At 34.4% G+C, this 17993-nt stretch overlaps 2 protein-coding genes across 2 annotated transcripts; one reads left to right on the forward strand and one right to left on the reverse strand.

Annotated features, from left to right (window-relative positions):
• Positions 1-4532: 4532 nt before the first annotated feature.
• GCK72_021560 (uncharacterized protein) lies at positions 4533-6035 on the reverse strand (the record flags this gene model as incomplete). Its single annotated transcript, XM_003089834.2, has 4 exons — positions 4533-4685; positions 5670-5759; positions 5835-5916; positions 5971-6035. The coding sequence occupies 4 exons, from the start codon at positions 6033-6035 to the stop codon at positions 4533-4535; spliced, it is 390 nt and encodes a 129-aa protein (XP_003089882.2).
• A 569-nt stretch (positions 6036-6604) lies between these two features.
• GCK72_021561 (uncharacterized protein) lies at positions 6605-17691 on the forward strand (the record flags this gene model as incomplete). The annotated part of the gene is made up of 10 exons (XM_053734352.1): positions 6605-6731; positions 6866-7113; positions 11987-12166; positions 12828-13070; positions 14531-14779; positions 14830-14985; positions 15594-15703; positions 15807-15923; positions 16247-16382; positions 17608-17691. The coding sequence occupies 10 exons, from the start codon at positions 6605-6607 to the stop codon at positions 17689-17691; spliced, it is 1650 nt and encodes a 549-aa protein (XP_053583265.1).
• Between the last annotated feature and the right edge of the window lie 302 nt (positions 17692-17993).

Below are 17993 nucleotides of genomic sequence, written 5' to 3' on the forward strand. Positions count from 1 at the left end.
AAACACAATTTTTGATAGAAAATTACATAAACGGACATCTGGAATCACAGACACACGGTACGGCCAAAAATTACCAAAAACTCCAAATTTTTAGCTTTAAAATATCATTTTCATGAAAAAGTTACTGGAAAATTGCAAAACAAAAACGGCGTTTTTATGTGGAAAATTCGCATTTTCATGAAAAAAGTCTGAACATTTTCAAATTTTTTTCTTAAAATCTCGCATTTCTCCCCTCGAAACCCCATTTTAGAATACCAAGTTACCAAAAATTGATTGTTTTCCTCGAAAATGAATCTAAAAATCCCATTTTTAGCTTAAAATCTCGCATTTTCATGCATTTTTCACCTCGAATCCAACATTTTCAGCTTAAAATCTCGCATTTTCATGAAAAAATCTCTGAAAAATCGCGATTTTAAGCTTAAAATCTCGATTTTTTTTTGGAAAAAAGTGTGAAAATCGCATTTATAAGGTAAAAAATTATCCTAAAATCTCGCATTTTCATTAATTTTCACCTCGAATCCCCTATTTTTCTCACCCATTTCTTCTAGGTTTCTGAAAATTGGGGCGCAGACACACAGAAAAGGCGAAACAAAAATCTCAATTTTAAGCGTAAAATTGATCATTTTTTATGCATTTTTCACCTCAAAACCGCCCATTTTTCCTTACTTCAGGTCTACCGTACTCGATCAAATCGGATGTGTGGTCATTCGGCGCCGTGATGAGTGAAATGTATACTGGAGAATTGTTATTCTACGGATCAGAGGATGAACATTCGGCTGCCACTCAATTCAATATGATGCAAGATATTGTTGGACAATATATGACTAGAGAAATGTGGAAGAAAGCGAAGAGATTGGGGTACATAATGGTAGAAAAAAGTGGATTTTAACTAAAAAATGCGGGTTTTGAGCGAGAAAAATGGTATTTTTGGCCAAAAAATGAGCCAAAAATGTGATTTTTCCATGAAAATCGGTTGAAAAAACTGGATTTTTAGCTGAAAAATGAGGTTTTGAGCGAGGAAAACTGGAAAAAATTAAAATTGAGGATTTGAGCCAATTTTCCGAAGAAAAAAGTCAATTTTCAGTCAGTCTGGCGTATCTTTTGGCGCGTTTTGAGACCAATTTTTGCTCAAAACGCGTCAAAGACACGCCATTATTCTCAGAATGCACCTGGCGTACCTTTAGCGCGTTCTAACTTGTTGGACAATATATGAACAGAGAAATGTGGAAGAAGGCCAAGCGATTGGGGTAACGGTGGAAAAAAATAGAATTTTAACTGAAAAATGCGGTTTTTAAGTGGAAAATTCGCATTTTTTGCTGAAAAATAAGCCAGAAACAAGATTTTTGCATGAAAATTGATTTAAAATTGAGTTTTTTTGCTAAAAATCGACAGATTTGCACTTAAATTTCAAAATTTGAAGATTTGAGCCATTTTCCCGAAGAAAAACACAATTTTCAATAAGTCTGGCGTTCTTTTAGCGCGTTTAAGGACTAATCGTCTGCTCAAAACGCGTCAAAGACACGCCAGTAATCTCAAAATTCACCTGGCGTACCTTTAGCGCGTTCTAACTTGTTGGACAATATATGAACAGAGAAATGTGGAAGAAGGCCAAGCGATTGGGGTAACGGTGGAAAAAAATAGAATTTTAACTGAAAAATGCGGTTTTTAAGTGGAAAATTCGCATTTTTTGCTGAAAAATAAGCCAGAAACAAGATTTTTGCATGAAAATTGATTTAAAATTGAGTTTTTTTTGCTAAAAAATCGACAGATTTGCACTTAAATTTCAAAATTTGAAGATTTGAGCCATTTTCCCGAAGAAAAACACAATTTTCAATAAGTCTGGCGTTCTTTTAGCGCGTTTAAGGACTAATCGTCTGCTCAAAACGCGTCAAAGACACGCCAGTAATCTCAAAATTCACCTGGCGTACCTTTAGCGCGTTCTAACTTGTTGGACAATATATGAACAGAGAAATGTGGAAGAAGGCCAAGCGATTGGGGTAACGGTGGAAAAAAATAGAATTTTAACTGAAAAATGCGGTTTTTAAGTGGAAAATTCGCATTTTTTGCTGAAAAATAAGCCAGAAACAAGATTTTTGCATGAAAATTGATTTAAAATTGAGTTTTTTTGCTAAAAATCGACAGATTTGCACTTAAATTTCAAAATTTGAAGATTTGAGCCATTTTCCCGAAGAAAAACACAATTTTCAATAAGTCTGGCGTTCTTTTAGCGCGTTTAAGGACTAATCGTCTGCTCAAAACGCGTCAAAGACACGCCAGTAATCTCAAAATTCACCTGGCGTACCTTTAGCGCGTTCTCAGCTAAACACGCGTCAAAGGTACGCCAGATTTCACATGGACACGTGATTTTAAGTGGAAAACGCGCATTTTTGGCCGATTTTTGGACTAAAAGTTGGGATTTTCAGTTTTTAAAAAATATTTTTGACCAATTTTCTCGGATTTGGCGTAGTGAAAACAACAAAATTCAAAATTTCCGGAAACTCGATTTTCATCAAATTTTCAAATTTTCAGCCCGATTTTTTAAGCTGGAAATCTTATTTTTGAGCTACAAATCGACTTTCTGAACTAGAATCCTGACTTTGACGGGTTTTCGAGCAAAAACAATTTTTTTTTTCGCTTTTTACACTGGTTTCCTGCCAGAAAATGAGCCAAAAATGTGTTTTTCGCATAAAAATTGATTCAAAATTGAGATTTTCAGCTAAAAATCCACTTATTTGCAGTGAAATTTGCTGAAAATTTTGTTCATAAAAATCTGGATTTCCGTCATTTTTCAGTGTGAAACCCATCAAAAATCAAATTTTCAGCTAAAATTCGCTCATTTTCAGCTCAAAAATCAAATTTTTAAACCAAAATTGCGCATTTTCAGCTATAATTTGCCTATTTTCAGTACAAAAAAACCCTTATTAAGCTCAAAAATCCAATTTTCAGAGCGAATTAGCTCATTTTGAGCTAAAATTGCTCATTTTCAGCTAAAATTAGCTCATTTTCAGCTAAAATTGTTCATTTTCAGTCCAAATTTGCTCATTTTCAGCTAAAATCTGCAACTTTTCAGCTCAAAATTTGCTCATTTTCAGCTCAAATCTCCAATTTTCAGCTCAAAATTCCAATTTTCAGAGCAAATTAGCTTTTTCAGCTAAAATTCGCTCATTTTCAGCTCAAAAAATCCAATTTTCAGCTCAAAATTGCTCATTTCAGCATCATATTGCGCATTTTGAGCTGAAATTGCTCATTTTCAGCTCAAATCTCCAGCTTTCAGCCTAAAATTGCGCATTTTCGGCTATAATTTGCCTATTTTCAGTACAAAAAAACCCCTATTAAGCTCGAAATCGGCTCATTTCAGCTAAAATCTGCAATTTTTCAGCTCAAAATTGTTCATTTTCAGCTCAAAATCCGCAATTTTTCAGCTCGACAACCGTTCAAAAGAGTCGATGCCTATTCAAGAAGGGAGCCAAATACGAAACGGAGCTGCATCTTCACCAACTTGCGAGAAAAAACGATATGGAGGGAAGAGATCTGTACGAATTCATCACCGACGTCCTGATTCTTGATCCAGAAGACCGTCCGACGTTCGCAGAACTCAAAAATCATGAATTCTTCCAGAAAATTTTCGATTTTTAGACTGAAAATTGAGTTTTTTGACTGAAAAAATGAACTTTTTTCACTGAAAAATCGAGTTTTTTGGCTGAAAAAATGTCAAAAATCACTTTTTTCAGCCCAAAAACTCGATTTTTCTGCAAAAAAAACGCATTTTTCTCTCATTTTTTGTTTATTTTCTGTCCATTTCTTGTATCTCCTGTGCTCCTGAATCTCTCCCGCCTCCTATCTCGTGTCATCTGTTCTGAAAAATCTGAAAATTCGGGTTTTTCGGATTAAAAATGGAATTTTCTGAAAAAAAATCGCAAAAATTTCATTTTTTCTGCTAAAAATCCAGATTTTTGCTGAAAAATTTGAATATTCGAGTTTTTTCGAATTAAAAATTGAATTTTCTTTTAAAAAATCGCTGAAAATTTCAATTTTTAGGCTAAAAATTCATGTTTTTTCAGAAAAAATTTCAATTTTTATGCTGATATTCCAATTTTTAGGCTAAAAATCCGATTTTTTTGCCATTTTCTCATATTTTCTGTGCACTTTGCCTTCCCCCATTTATCATGTTGAATTATCCCTTGTTTTATTATTATTTCTCTGAGAATCTCCTCAATAATGATAATATTTTGTCGATTTTTAAGCGGAAAATTATATTTTTTAATGATTTTCCCTCAAAAATCTCGATTTTTTGCTGAAATTGCTGAAATTATGATATTAAAAAGTAGAAAACTATGTCAATTTATTCTACGAAATGTACACGTTATATCACCACAGTTCTTACAACTGCGCTCCACCGAACTCCCCATTGAAAAGCGTCTCTTTTTCTCTGCGTCTCTCAATTTGGCACACTATTTTCTCGCGGTTTCGGTAGAGCGCAGTTGTAAGAACTGTTTCGAGATAATAAGAGAGGCTTCTGGATCTATTCTTCTTCAAATACTAAACGATTCGCCGCATCCGCACGTCCCTTTAATATTCGGATTTCGAAAAACGAATTCTGAAGACAATTTATCCGTGACGTAGTCCATTTCGGAGCCGAGAAGTGAGAGCTGAGCTTTCGGTTCGATCCACACTTTTATTCCGTCCTGAAAATGAGAAAAAATTACATTTTTAGCGGAAAAATGCAATTTTTGGGAATTTTTGTGCTGAAAAATCGATTTTTCAATGCAAATATTGCGTTTCTTGCTGGAAAAATTAAAATATGACCGGTTTTTTGAGCTAGAAAATGACTTTTAAGGCTGAAAATTGAGTTTTTAGCGAAAAATGGTTTTTTTTTTTGAAAAAATCAAAATTGCAGCTTCAAAATTGAATTTTCGTGCTGAAATTTTTTTTTTTAACTCGAAATAGTGGTTTTCAGCTTCGGAATCAATTTTTTGACGTTTAGACGGTTTTTAAGCTAAAAATTGATTTTTTGAGCTGAAAATTGATTTTTTCGGGTTGGAAATCGATTTTTCCAACCAAAACTTGAGTTTCTGACTGGAAAAATTAGATTTTTGAGTCTGTAATGGAATTTTTGAGCTAAAAATCGAGTTTTACTGACTTTTTCAGCTAGAAAATGACTTTTCGGGTTGAAAATGTGTTTTTCCAGCTTAAAATTAATTTTTTGACGGTCTTTAGGCTAAAAATCCGAGTTTTCCTAATTATTTGAACTAGAAACTGACTTTAAGTGCTGAAAATTGACACTTTTTGAACCAAAAATTAATTTTTGAGCTCGAAGAAGTGCTTTTTCAGCTTTAGAATCAAGTTTTTAGCCTTTTGGCGGGTTTCCCGAGCTAAAAATCGTCATTTTACACAGATTTCCAGTCAAAAATCGTGTTTATTGACTCAAAAACTGATTTTTCAATTATTTTCAGCCAAAAACGATGAAAAATGAGGCAAAACTCGTCGTTTTGAAGAGAAACACCGAAATTTGAAGTTTTTCGACGTTAAAAACCACATTTTTGAGCTCAAAATTCAAGTTTTTAGCTCGGTTTTAGCCCAAAAACCATCAATTTTCACTCAAAAATCGAAAATTTCGGGCAAAAATTCCATTTTCGCTTATAAAAAGTGATTTTTTTCGCTCGTTCTACCTGCTCAACTTCCTCATCAAACTTTTGTCTCTCTCTAGCATACTCCAGTGTATACGTCAATCCATTACACCCCTTTTGGCGGACTCCGATCTGAAAATTTCAGAAAAAATTGAAAAATGATGAAATTTTTTGAATTTTTCGGCCTAAAATCTTATAAAATCTCACTTTCAGCGCATTTGCATCATTCTGTTGGGCGAGTAGAACACGTATTCTGTTGACTGCGTCGTTGGTTAAAGTTAGAGCGGCTCTGAAACTTTTTTTCGGGTTTTCACTAGAATTTCAGCCAATTTTCAGCACTAACCGGGTCGGTCTGACTTTGAGAGCACCCTTAACAACTCTCGCAGTGGCTCCGCCAAGTTTTGACATTGAGAAATCGCTAGAAATCGCGCTGGAAATGACTGAAAATGACTAAAAATCACGTGGAAATCAGAAAAACACTCTGACAACGAGGCTCCGGAATTACGGGCGCGTGTTGTTTAGTGTAAATCGACACAAGAGCCGCAATTTAGTTATAGCCAGTTTTCAGCCAATTTAAGGGGTTTTTTATAGTTTCTGATGCGTAAAAATGTATTTTTTGGCTTTCTTCACCCCAAAATTACGGGAAATCACTCAAAAACCCATCAAAATGCCTTTTCCAGAGCTTTTGTAGAAAAACTACGACACTCCGAAATCCCGCTCGCGCGTGTTGTTTACCGTAAATCGACACAAGAGCAGATGTGCTTTGAAATCTCTGTCCAACCGGAAAAGGCCCAAAATCAATAGTTTTGCTCGTTTTTCTTGGTTTTTTGGTGTTTTTAATGAAGTTTAGTGTGATTTATTCGATTTTCTAGCTCAAAATATGTCTAAAACTTTGGAATACCCGTGAAAATCAAGGCCTAAAAAAATCTCGAAAAAAAAAAATTTTTTTGCGTTGAAAAAAATCTTTTTTTTGCAGAATGTCAGCCACGATAACGGATGACATAGTGAAGACGGTTCTCGACACAATTGAGGAGAATAAAAAGTATGAGACGGATGAGGAGAAGTCACATCTTATCAAATGCGAGGCCAATCAGTTTTTTAAGGGTGAGTCATGATTTTTTGGAGTTTCTAGGAGTTTCTAGAAGTTTCTAGACCGAAAAAATGCTTTAAAACTCAAATTTTTGGTCCAGAAACTCGAAAAAAAGCGGAAAACCTTCACATTTTATCTTTTTTTTCAGACCAAGTGTACGACGTAGCCGCGGATCTCTATTCCATCGCCATCGAGCTCCATCCGACCGCTATGCTCTACGGAAATCGTGCTCAAGCGTATCTGAAAAAAGAGCTCTACGGAGCAGCTTTAGAGGACGCCGACAACGCGATTTCCATGGATCCCTCATATGTGAAGGGATTCTATCGACGGGCGACGGCGAATATGGCGTTGGGACGGTTTAGAAAGGCGTTGGCTGATTATCAGGCGGTCGTTAAGGTGATTTGAGTGAAAATTTCATAAAAATCGGTGATTTTTGACTAAAAATCCATTTTTTCCATTGCAAAATTGAATAAATTTCATGATTTTTCAGCCATATAGTCAAAAAATGCGATTTTTACGATTTTTACATAAAAATTACTGAAAAATCCAGTTTTTGAGCTGAAAATGAGCTCCAGAGCCTCAACCGACTGATTTTACTCAAATTTGTGATTTCAGAGGAAAAATAACTGAAAATTCTGTTTTTTTGAGCTGAAAATGAGATTATCAGACGGTTGTCAAGGTTATTTTTGTGGAAATTTCATAAAAATCGGTGAAAAATGACTGAAAATTTGCTTTGTCCCTCAAAATATCGCTAAATTTCATAAAAATCGGTGATTTTTGACTAAAATATCCATTTTTCCAGTGCAAAATTGAATAAATTTCATGATTTTTCAGCCATATAGTCAAAAAATGCGATTTTTACATAAAAATTACTGAAAAATCCAAAAAAAAAAAAAAAGTTTTTGAGCTGAAAATGAGCTCCGGAGCCTCAACCGACTGATTTTACTCAAATTTGTGATTTCAGAGGAAAAATAACTGAAAATTCTGTTTTTTGAGCTGAAAATGAGATTATCAGACGGTTGTCAAGGTTATTTTTGTGGAAATTTCATAAAAATCGGTGAAAAAATGACTGAAAATTCGCTTTGTCCCTCAAAATATCGCTAAATTTCATAAAAATCGGTGATTTTTGACTAAAAATCCATTTTTCCAGTGCAAAATTGAATAAATTTCATGATTTTTCAGCCATATAGTCAAAAAAATGCGATTTTTACATAAAAATTACTGAAAAATCCAAAAAAAAAAAAGTTTTTGAGCTGAAAATGAGCTCCAGAGCCTCAACCGACTGATTTTACTCAAATTTGTGATTTCAGAGGAAAAATAACTGAAAATTCTGTTTTTTGAGCTGAAAATGAGATTATCAGACGGTTGTCAAGGTTATTTTTGTGGAAATTTCATAAAAATCGGTGAAAAATGACTGAAAATTCGCTTTGTCCCTCAAAATATCGCTAAATTTCATAAAAATCTGTGATTTTTGACTAAAAATCCATTTTTCCAGTGCAAATTGAATAAATTTCATGATTTTTCAGCCATATAGTCAAAAAATGCGATTTTTACATAAAAATTACTGAAAAATCCAAAAAAAAAAAAGTTTTTGAGCTGAAAATGAGCTCCAGAGCCTCAACCGACTGATTTTACTCAAATTTGTGATTTCAGAGGAAAAATAACTGAAAATTCTGTTTTTTTGAGCTGAAAATGAGATTATCAGACGGTTGTCAAGGTTATTTTTGTGGAAATTTCATAAAAATCGGTGAAAAATGACTGAAAATTCGCTTTGTCCCTCAAAATATCGCTAAATTTCTTAAAAATCGGTGATTTTTGACTAAAAATCCATTTTTCCAGTGCAAAATTGAATAAATTTCATGATTTTTCAGCCATATAGTCAAAAAATGCGATTTTTACATAAAAATTACTGAAAAATCCAAAAAAAAAAAGTTTTTGAGCTGAAAATGAGCTCCAGAGCCTCAACCGACTGATTTACTCAAATTTGTGATTTCAGAGGAAAAATAACTGAAAATTCTGTTTTTTTGAGCTGAAAATGAGATTATCAGACGGTTGTCAAGGTTATTTTTGTGGAAATTTCATAAAAATCGGTGAAAAATGACTGAAAATTCGCTTTGTCCCTCAAAATATCGCTAAATTTCTTAAAAATCGGTGATTTTTGACTAAAAATCCATTTTTCCAGTGCAAAATTGAATAAATTTCATGATTTTTCAGCCATATAGTCAAAAAATGCGATTTTTACATAAAAATTACTGAAAAATCCAAAAAAAAAAAGTTTTTGAGCTGAAAATGAGCTCCAGAGCCTCAACCGACTGATTTTACTCAAATTTGTGATTTCAGAGGAAAAATAACTGAAAATTCTGTTTTTTGAGCTGAAAATGAGATTATCAGACGGTTGTCAAGGTTATTTTTGTGGAAATTTCATAAAATCGGTGAAAAAATGACTGAAAATTCGCTTTGTCCCTCAAAATATCGCTAAATTTCTTAAAAATCGGTGATTTTTGACTAAAAATCCATTTTTCCAGTGCAAAATTGAATAAATTTCATGATTTTTCAGCCATATAGTCAAAAAATGCGATTTTTACATAAAAATTACTGAAAAATCCAAAAAAAAAAAAGTTTTTGAGCTGAAAATGAGCTCCAGAGCCTCAACCGACTGATTTTACTCAAATTTGTGATTTCAGAGGAAAAATAACTGAAAATTCTGTTTTTTTGAGCTGAAAATGAGATTATCAGACGGTTGTCAAGGTTATTTTTGTGGAAATTTCATAAAAATCGGTGAAAAAATGACTGAAAATTCGCTTTGTCCCCTCAAAATATCGGCTAAATTTCTTAAAAATCGGTGATTTTTGACTAAAATCCATTTTTTCCAGTGCAAAATTGAATAAATTTCATGATTTTTTCAGCCATATAGTCAAAAAAAATGCGATTTTTACATAAAAATTACTGAAAAAAATTCCAAAAAAAAAAAGTTTTGAGCTGAAAATGAGCTCCAGAGCCTCAACCGACTGATTTTACTCAAATTTGTGATTTCAGAGGAAAAATAACTGAAAATTCTGTTTTTTGAGCTGAAAATGAGATTATCAGACGGTTGTCAAGGTTATTTTGTGGAAATTTCATAAAAATCGGTGAAAAATGACTGAGAAATTCGCTTTGTCCCTCAAAATATCGCTAAATTTCATAAAAATCTGTGATTTTTGACTAAAAATCCATTTTTCCAGTGCAAAATTGAATAAATTTCATGATTTTTCAGCCATATAGTCAAAAAATGCGATTTTTACATAAAAATTACTGAAAAATCCAAAAAAAAAAAAGTTTTTGAGCTGAAAATGAGCTCCAGAGCCTCAACCGACTGATTTTACTCAAATTTGTGATTTCAGAGGAAAAATAACTGAAAATTCTGTTTTTTTGAGCTGAAATGAGATTATCAGACGGTTGTCAAGGTTATTTTGTGGAAATTTCATAAAAATCGGTGGAAAAATGACTGAAAATTCGCTTTGTCCCTCAAAATATCGCTAAATTTCTTAAAAATCGGTGATTTTTGACTAAAAATCCATTTTTCCAGTGCAAAATTGAATAAATTTCATGATTTTTCAGCCATATAGTCAAAAAATGCGATTTTTACATAAAAATTACTGAAAAATCCAAAAAAAAAAAGTTTTTGAGCTGAAAATGAGCTCCAGAGCCTCAACCGACTGATTTTACTCAAATTTGTGATTTCAGAGGAAAAATAACTGAAAATTCTGTTTTTTTTGAGCTGAAAATGAGATTATCAGACGGTTGTCAAGGTTATTTTTGTGGAAATTTCATAAAAATCGGTGAAAAATGACTGAAAATTCGCTTTGTCCCTCAAAATATCGCTAAATTTCTTAAAAATCGGTGATTTTTGACTAAAAATCCATTTTTCCAGTGCAAAATTGAATAAATTTCATGATTTTTCAGCCATATAGTCAAAAAATGCGATTTTTACATAAAAATTACTGAAAAATCCAAAAAAAAAAAGTTTTTGAGCTGAAAATGAGCTCCAGAGCCTCAACCGACTGATTTTACTCAAATTTGTGATTTCAGAGGAAAAATAACTGAAAATTCTGTTTTTTTGAGCTGAAAATGAGATTATCAGACGGTTGTCAAGGTTATTTTTGTGGAAATTTCATAAAAATCGGTGAAAAATGACTGAAATTCGCTTTGTCCCTCAAAATATCGCTAAATTTCATAAAAATCTGTGATTTTTGACTAAAAATCCATTTTTCCAGTGCAAAATTGAATAAATTTCATGATTTTTCAGCCATATAGTCAAAAAATGCGATTTTTACATAAAAATTACTGAAAAATCCAAAAAAAAAAAAAGTTTTTGAGCTGAAAATGAGCTCCAGAGCCTCAACCGACTGATTTTACTCAAATTTGTGATTTCAGAGGAAAAATAACTGAAAATTCTGTTTTTTGAGCTGAAAATGAGATTATCAGACGGTTGTCAAGGTTATTTTTGTGGAAATTTCATAAAAATCGGTGAAAAATGACTGAAAATTCGCTTTGTCCCTCAAAATATCGCTAAATTTCATAAAAATCGGTGGATTTTTGACTAAAAATCCATTTTTCCAGTGCAAAATTGAATAAATTTCATGATTTTTCAGCCATATAGTCAAAAAATGCGATTTTTACATAAAAATTACTGAAAAATCCAAAAAAAAAAAAAGTTTTTGAGCTGAAAATGAGCTCCGGAGCCTCAACCGACTGATTTTACTCAAATTTGTGATTTCAGAGGAAAAATAACTGAAAATTCTGTTTTTTTTGAGCTGAAAATGAGATTATCAGACGGTTGTCAAGGTTATTTTTGTGGAAATTTCATAAAAATCGGTGAAAAATGACTGAAAATTCGCTTTGTCCCTCAAAATATCGCTAAATTTCATAAAAATCGGTGATTTTTGACTATAAATCCATTTTTCCATTGCAAAATTGAATAAATTTCATGATTTTTCAGCCATATAGTCAAAAAATGCGATTTTTACATAAAAATTACTGAAAAATCCAGTTTTTGAGCTGAAAATGAGCTCCAGAGCCTCAACCGACTGATTTTACTCAAATTTGTGATTTCAGAGGAAAATAACTGAAAATTCTGTTTTTTGAGCTGAAAATGAGATTATCAGACGGTTGTCAAGGTTATTTTTGTGGAAATTTCATAAAAATCGGTGAAAAATGACTGAAAATTCGCTTTGTCCCTCAAAATATCGCTAAATTTCTTAAAAATCGGTGAAATTTTCCATTTTTTCAGGTCGTTCCCAACGATATCGACGCGAAATCAAAGTTTGAAGAGTGCCAAAAAATCGTCCGCCGTCAGAATTTCCTTCTCGCAATTTCGACGGATCACGATAAGAAAACGGTCGCTGAGACGCTTGATATCAACGCGATTGCTATCGAAGACTCGTATGAAGGACCACATTTGGAGGAAAAGGTGAAAAATTGAGATTTTTGGTGGAAAAAAATGTGATTTTTCATGAAAATTCGCTTATTTTTAACCTAAAATCGCTAATTTTTCACCAAAAATGATCGATTTTTCCGGGGAAATGCCATTTTTTCCTTAAAAATCGCTAATTTAAAAAAAAGACGATTTTTTCCCTGAAAATGAACGATTTTTCCGGGAAAATGGCTTTTTTTTCCTCAAAAAATCGCTAATTCTTCTCAAAAAATTGTTTTTTTTTTCACCAAATATCGCTTTTTTTCATTAAAAATCATTAATTTTTTAACCAAAATTGCTACTTTTTTTTCCAAAAATTGCTTATTTTCCTACGAAAAAAAAACGCTAATTTGCACCAAAACTATCGATTTTTCCTCATCATTTTTCCCTGAAAAATGATGGATTTTTCATGAAAAATCGCTATTTTTCCTCGAAAAATCGTTAATTTTCTTCCAGAAATCGCCAATTTTATCTGAAAAATATTATTTTTCCATGAAAATGATCGATATTCCCTAAAAAAATCGCTAATTTTTTCCGTAAAAATGATAGATTTTTCACCGAAAATCGTTAATTTTTAATTTAAAATCGCTCATTTTTCACCAAAAATTGCAAATTTTCCCCTCAAAAACCCCCAAAAACCGCAATTCTCTCATCACAGATCACCCGGGAATTCATGATGGATCTGATTCAAAAATTCAAGGATCAGAAGAAATTGCACAAGAAATACGCATTCAAGATGCTCCTCGATTTCTATAATTATGTGAAAGAGTTGCCGACGATGGTTGAGATTACTGTAGCCGCCGGGAAGAAATTCACAATTTGTGGAGATATTCATGGACAATTTTATGATTTATGCAATATTTTCGAGATTAATGGATTCCCATCGGAGACTAATCCATATGTAGGTTTAATCGGATCAGGAGCTCATTTTCAGCTCAAAAATAGAAATTTTCAGTGCCTTTTATGTGAAAATCGTATAATTTTTATCTAAAAACTATCAAAATCGCCTTTTTTTGCTCTATGGTTGAAAAATTTGAGAAAATTTTGAAACTTCGCTGGAAACTGTCCAAAAACGGTTTGAAAAATACCAAATTTTGACTGAAATTAACCCAAAATTAGTCGAAAAATGGTGTTTGAGAACGGAAGTTTTGTAAATTCTCGAAAAATCCATTATTTTGAGCCATTTTCACTTTTTTTTGGCTGTAAAACAGAGTTGAGCGGAATGCGGTTTTTGAAATGGCGGAAGGCGGAAGGCGGAAAGCGGAATGAACATTTTTTGGGCGGAAAGCGGAAGGCGGAAGGCGGAATTTAAAAAATATCGGCGGAAAGCGGAGAGCGGAAGGCGGAAGCGAAAATTTTTTGGCGGAAGGCGGAAGGCGGAAAGCGGAATGGAAAAAAATGCCAAAAGGCGGAAGGCGGAATACAATGTCGCTTTCAAAAATACGATTTTGGCCTTATTTTGTAGTAAAAAACACTAAAATGGTTAAATTTGAGTTAAATTTTGTTTTTTTTGATAAACACTGGTAGCTTTGCTGCAAAAAACCACAAAATATCAGTAAATTGGAATAGGTGATCAAATTTTTCAAGCTGAGGAAAAAATCTTTAAACAGCGGAAGGCGGAAGGCGGAAAGCGGAAATAGGAAAATTTTTGGCGGAAAGCGGAAAGCGGAAGGCGGAATAAAACATTTTTCGGCGGAGAGCGGAAAGCGGAAGGCGGAAAGAAAAAAGTGGCGGAAAGCGGAAGGCGGAAGGCGGAATTCCGCTCAACTCTGCAGTAAAACTGAGGAAGTTGAGTTTCCGGATCAAAACCTCAGAATTTTCTGTTACTTTTATGTCAAAAACGTATATTTTTCACCTAAAAACACTCAAAATCGTCTTTTTTTTCGTCTATGGCTGAAAAATCTTGAAATTTCGCTTAAAAGTGTCCCAAATTTATCAAAAGCCAAAAACGGTTGAAAAATTCCAAATAATGACTGAAGATAACCCAAAATTGGTCGAAAAAATGAAAAAATCTCGAAAAAACCATCCAAAACCAACTCGAAGATCGGTTTCATATCAATTTTTGAGGTATTTTCACCCCAAATTCTCTAATTTTGCTTTTAAAACTTGAAAAGTCAAGTTGAGAATGAAACCAGCTGCAAATGGATCATTTTCAGCTCAACTTCTGAAGTTTTTAAACAAAATTAGAGAATTTACGGTGAAAATGGCTCAAAACTGATATGAAACCGATCTTCGTGTTGGTTTTTCGAGTATTTTTCAAAATGTTTGGTCCCAAACCGTTTTAGAAGGCGGAATTCGACGAATTTTCGGTTTTTAGCTTAAATTTCAGCCCAAAAACCCCCTAAAAATCGATTTTTCCAGCTATTCAACGGTGATTTCGTCGATCGTGGCTCATTCTCGGTGGAGACGATCTTCACAATGATGGGATTCAAACTTTTGTATCCGAATCACTTCTTCATGTCACGCGGAAATCACGAATCGGATGTGATGAACAAAATGTACGGATTCGAGGGAGAAGTGAAGGCAAAGTACACACAACAGATGAGTGACATGTTCACGGAGACATTCTGTTGGCTTCCGTTGTGTCACGTCATTAATCAGAAGATTTTTGTGAGTTTTTAGGGGTTTTTGTCTGAAAATACACCTTCTGGAGCATCCAGGAGTCATCTGAGACGTCTAATAGGTTCTGGACGGATTCTGGAGCATCTAGAGCTTCCAGTGGTGTCGTGACGCCTTCTGAAGCTACCAGAAGCGTCGTGACGTCTTCTGAGACATCTAATAGGTTCTGGATGGATTCTGAAGCATCTGAAAGTGTCGTGACGTCTCCTAAGGAGCCTGAAACGTTCCGGACTACTTCTGAATCATCGTCACGCTTCTGAGCGTCTTCTGGAGCCTCTTGTGGCACCATGACGTCTTCTGAGACATCTAATAGGTTCGAACCGTCTTCTGACGCTATCATTTGTGTTGGAACGTCTTCTGAGACGTCGAATTGGCTCCAGACTGCTTCTGAATCATTGTTAAGCTTTCAAGCAATTTCTGAAGCTACCAGAAGTGTCCTGGCGTCTTCTAAGCGTCCTCTGGACCATCTAGGGGCACCGTGACGCCTACTGAAGCTATCAGAAGTATCGTGATGCCTTCTGAATCTACAAGTAGTCATCTGAGACGTCTAATAGGTTCTGAACGGTTTCGGGAGCATCTAGAGCATCTTGAAGCGTCGTGACGTCGTCTGGAGCTTCCAGAAGTGTCGTGACGCCTTCTGAAGCTATCAGTGACGTTGATCCTCTCTCTGGCGCATCGTGACGTCTTCTAAAGCGCCAAAATGTCTTGAAAATGTTCTGAACGCATTCTGACGTCTTCCACATGATTCTAAAGGCTTTCAACCACGTTTTTGACCCCATCTTCCCCCCATCAATCATTTTTCCAGGTTTGTCACGGAGGACTATTCAAAGAAGACGGTGTCACCCTAGAGGATATCCGAAAAACCGACAGAAACCGTCAGCCACCAGATGAGGGTATCATGTGTGATTTATTGTGGTAAGTTTGAGTTTTTGGAGGATTTTAAGCCAAAATTGATCCAAAAATCATTGTTTTTGACGGATTTTAAGCCAAAATTGATCCAAAAATTCAAAATTTTCAGGTCCGATCCACAACCGATCAACGGAAGAAGTCCGTCGAAGCGAGGTGTCGGATGCCAATTTGGACCGGATGTCACATCGAAATGGTGTGAAATGAATGGAATTGAATATGTTGTCAGGTAAATTAATTAAATTTTGAGCCAAAAATCACCATTTTTAACTCTAAAATCATGATTTTCAGCTATTTTCAGATATAATTTAAGCTGAAAATCTCTATTTTCGCTCCAAAATCATGATTTTCAGCTGTTTTAGACCGAATTTCGGCCAAAAATCACAATTTTTCGCTTAAAAATCATGATTTTCAGATATTTTCAGACCTATACCGACTATTTTTGCTTTAGAATCATGATTTTCAGCCATTTTCCGACCTAATTTATGCTGAAAATTTCTATTTTTCGCTCCAAAATTTATGATTTTCAGACTAAAAGTTCCAATATTTCAGATCTCACGAGGTGAAACCGGAAGGATACGAAATGCATCACAACGGACAGTGCTATACGGTGTTCTCGGCACCCAATTACTGTGATCAAATGAATAATAAGGGAGCGTTCATCACAATTACCGGAGATAATTTATCGGTAAGGAGGAGGAGTTTTTGAGGATTCAGAAGGGATTCTGGAGCATTCTGGAGCATTTTCAGCTCCCGGGCGTCTTCTGAAATAAACAATCAGAGAGCTACTGGAGAATTCTGGAGCCTTTTGGCATTTTTTGTCGCTGTTCCGAAGCTCGAGACGTAATTTTTGGATTCTGGAACGTTCGGACGTCTTCAGAAAGATTCTGGAGATTTTTGAAGCATCCGTATGAACTTATGACTCTTGAGACGTTTAAAGTTAAAACGAATTCTTGAAATTTCTAGGAATTTTAGAATTATCTGCAATGATTCTGGAGCTTTCTGAAGCACCCGAACGTCTTCTGAAAGATTAGGAATCTTTAGAGCCATTCTGATTTTTTCTCAGTCATAATTTTGATTTCTGACGTCTTCCGGAGAATTCTGGAGCGTCGTGACGTCACTTGAGAAGTTTAGAGACTTCTTGGCATCTAGAATGATTTTGGTGCCACCCGATCGTTCGTCAGAAGGAATCTGTAGCCTCTTGACGTTGTATTCTCGAAAATTCTGAATTTTTCCGCTTTTATATCGTTTTCGATGTTCCGAGTCGATTTTTTTGTTGAATGTGATATTTCAAAACCAGAATCCGCCTCCAGAATCCTTCAATTTTATTGAGTGACTTTATAAAAAGAAAATGCACTTTTTTGAACTGAGAATTGATTCAAAATGTTCGAAATTCCCGGAATTGTCATTAGAGCGCGTTTACTGACTCAAGGACCACAATTATATGTTGTAGATCATAAAATTCTGCGTATTTTAAGCAGAAAATCAGTGAAAAATGTTGAAAACTGCTCGATTTACAGATGTCTGAAGTTTTAATGCTGAAATTTTTCGAATGTTTTCATTAGAGCGCATTTACTGACTCAAGGATCAGTCAGTCAAAAGGTGGTCAAAAGTGAAGTTGTAGATCAAAAAATTCTGCGCATTTCTAGCCTAAAAGCATCATAAACCCTCAGAAACTCGCAAAGTTACAACCGCTTGAAATTTTAAAGCTCAAAAATTCGGAAATTTATCATTAGAGCGCATTTACTGACTCAAATAACAGTTCGATCCAAAAATTATCAATTACGCAGTTGTAGATCATAAATTCTGCGTCTTTATCAAAAATCAATGAAAATTGTTGTATACTGACAAAATTACAGATGTCTGAAATTTTGAAGCTGAAAAAAAATTTCAAAAAAAAAAATTTTTTTCAGCCCCGCTTCACACCATTCGACGCCGTTCCTCACCCGAAACTGCCGCCAATGGCCTATGCCAACAGTCTGTTCGGATTCAATTAGTCGACGATTTCTCTATTTCTGTGATTGCAATTTTTTTCTCAAAATTTTTTCTCCAATTTTTTCCCTTCCACACCTTCCAATCACTTTCTCTCATTTTTCTTCTTGTTCTCTTCAATTCAGGAAGCTCCGCCCCCTTTTTGTAGCTCATTCACAACCGATATGGTCTTACCTCTCTTTTAAACGGACCTCTCTTTTGAATTTTTTGTGCTCCGATTGAAGCCACGCCCCTTTTTCGTCTCCCCTCCCATTCCCCAACTCCCCAACCCATTGATCCATTGAAAACGAAAGCAATAGTAATATAT

The sequence above is a fragment of the Caenorhabditis remanei genome, chromosome V, assembly GCF_010183535.1.
Source record: "Caenorhabditis remanei strain PX506 chromosome V, whole genome shotgun sequence".
In the NCBI taxonomy this organism is placed as follows: domain Eukaryota; kingdom Metazoa; phylum Nematoda; class Chromadorea; order Rhabditida; family Rhabditidae; genus Caenorhabditis; species Caenorhabditis remanei.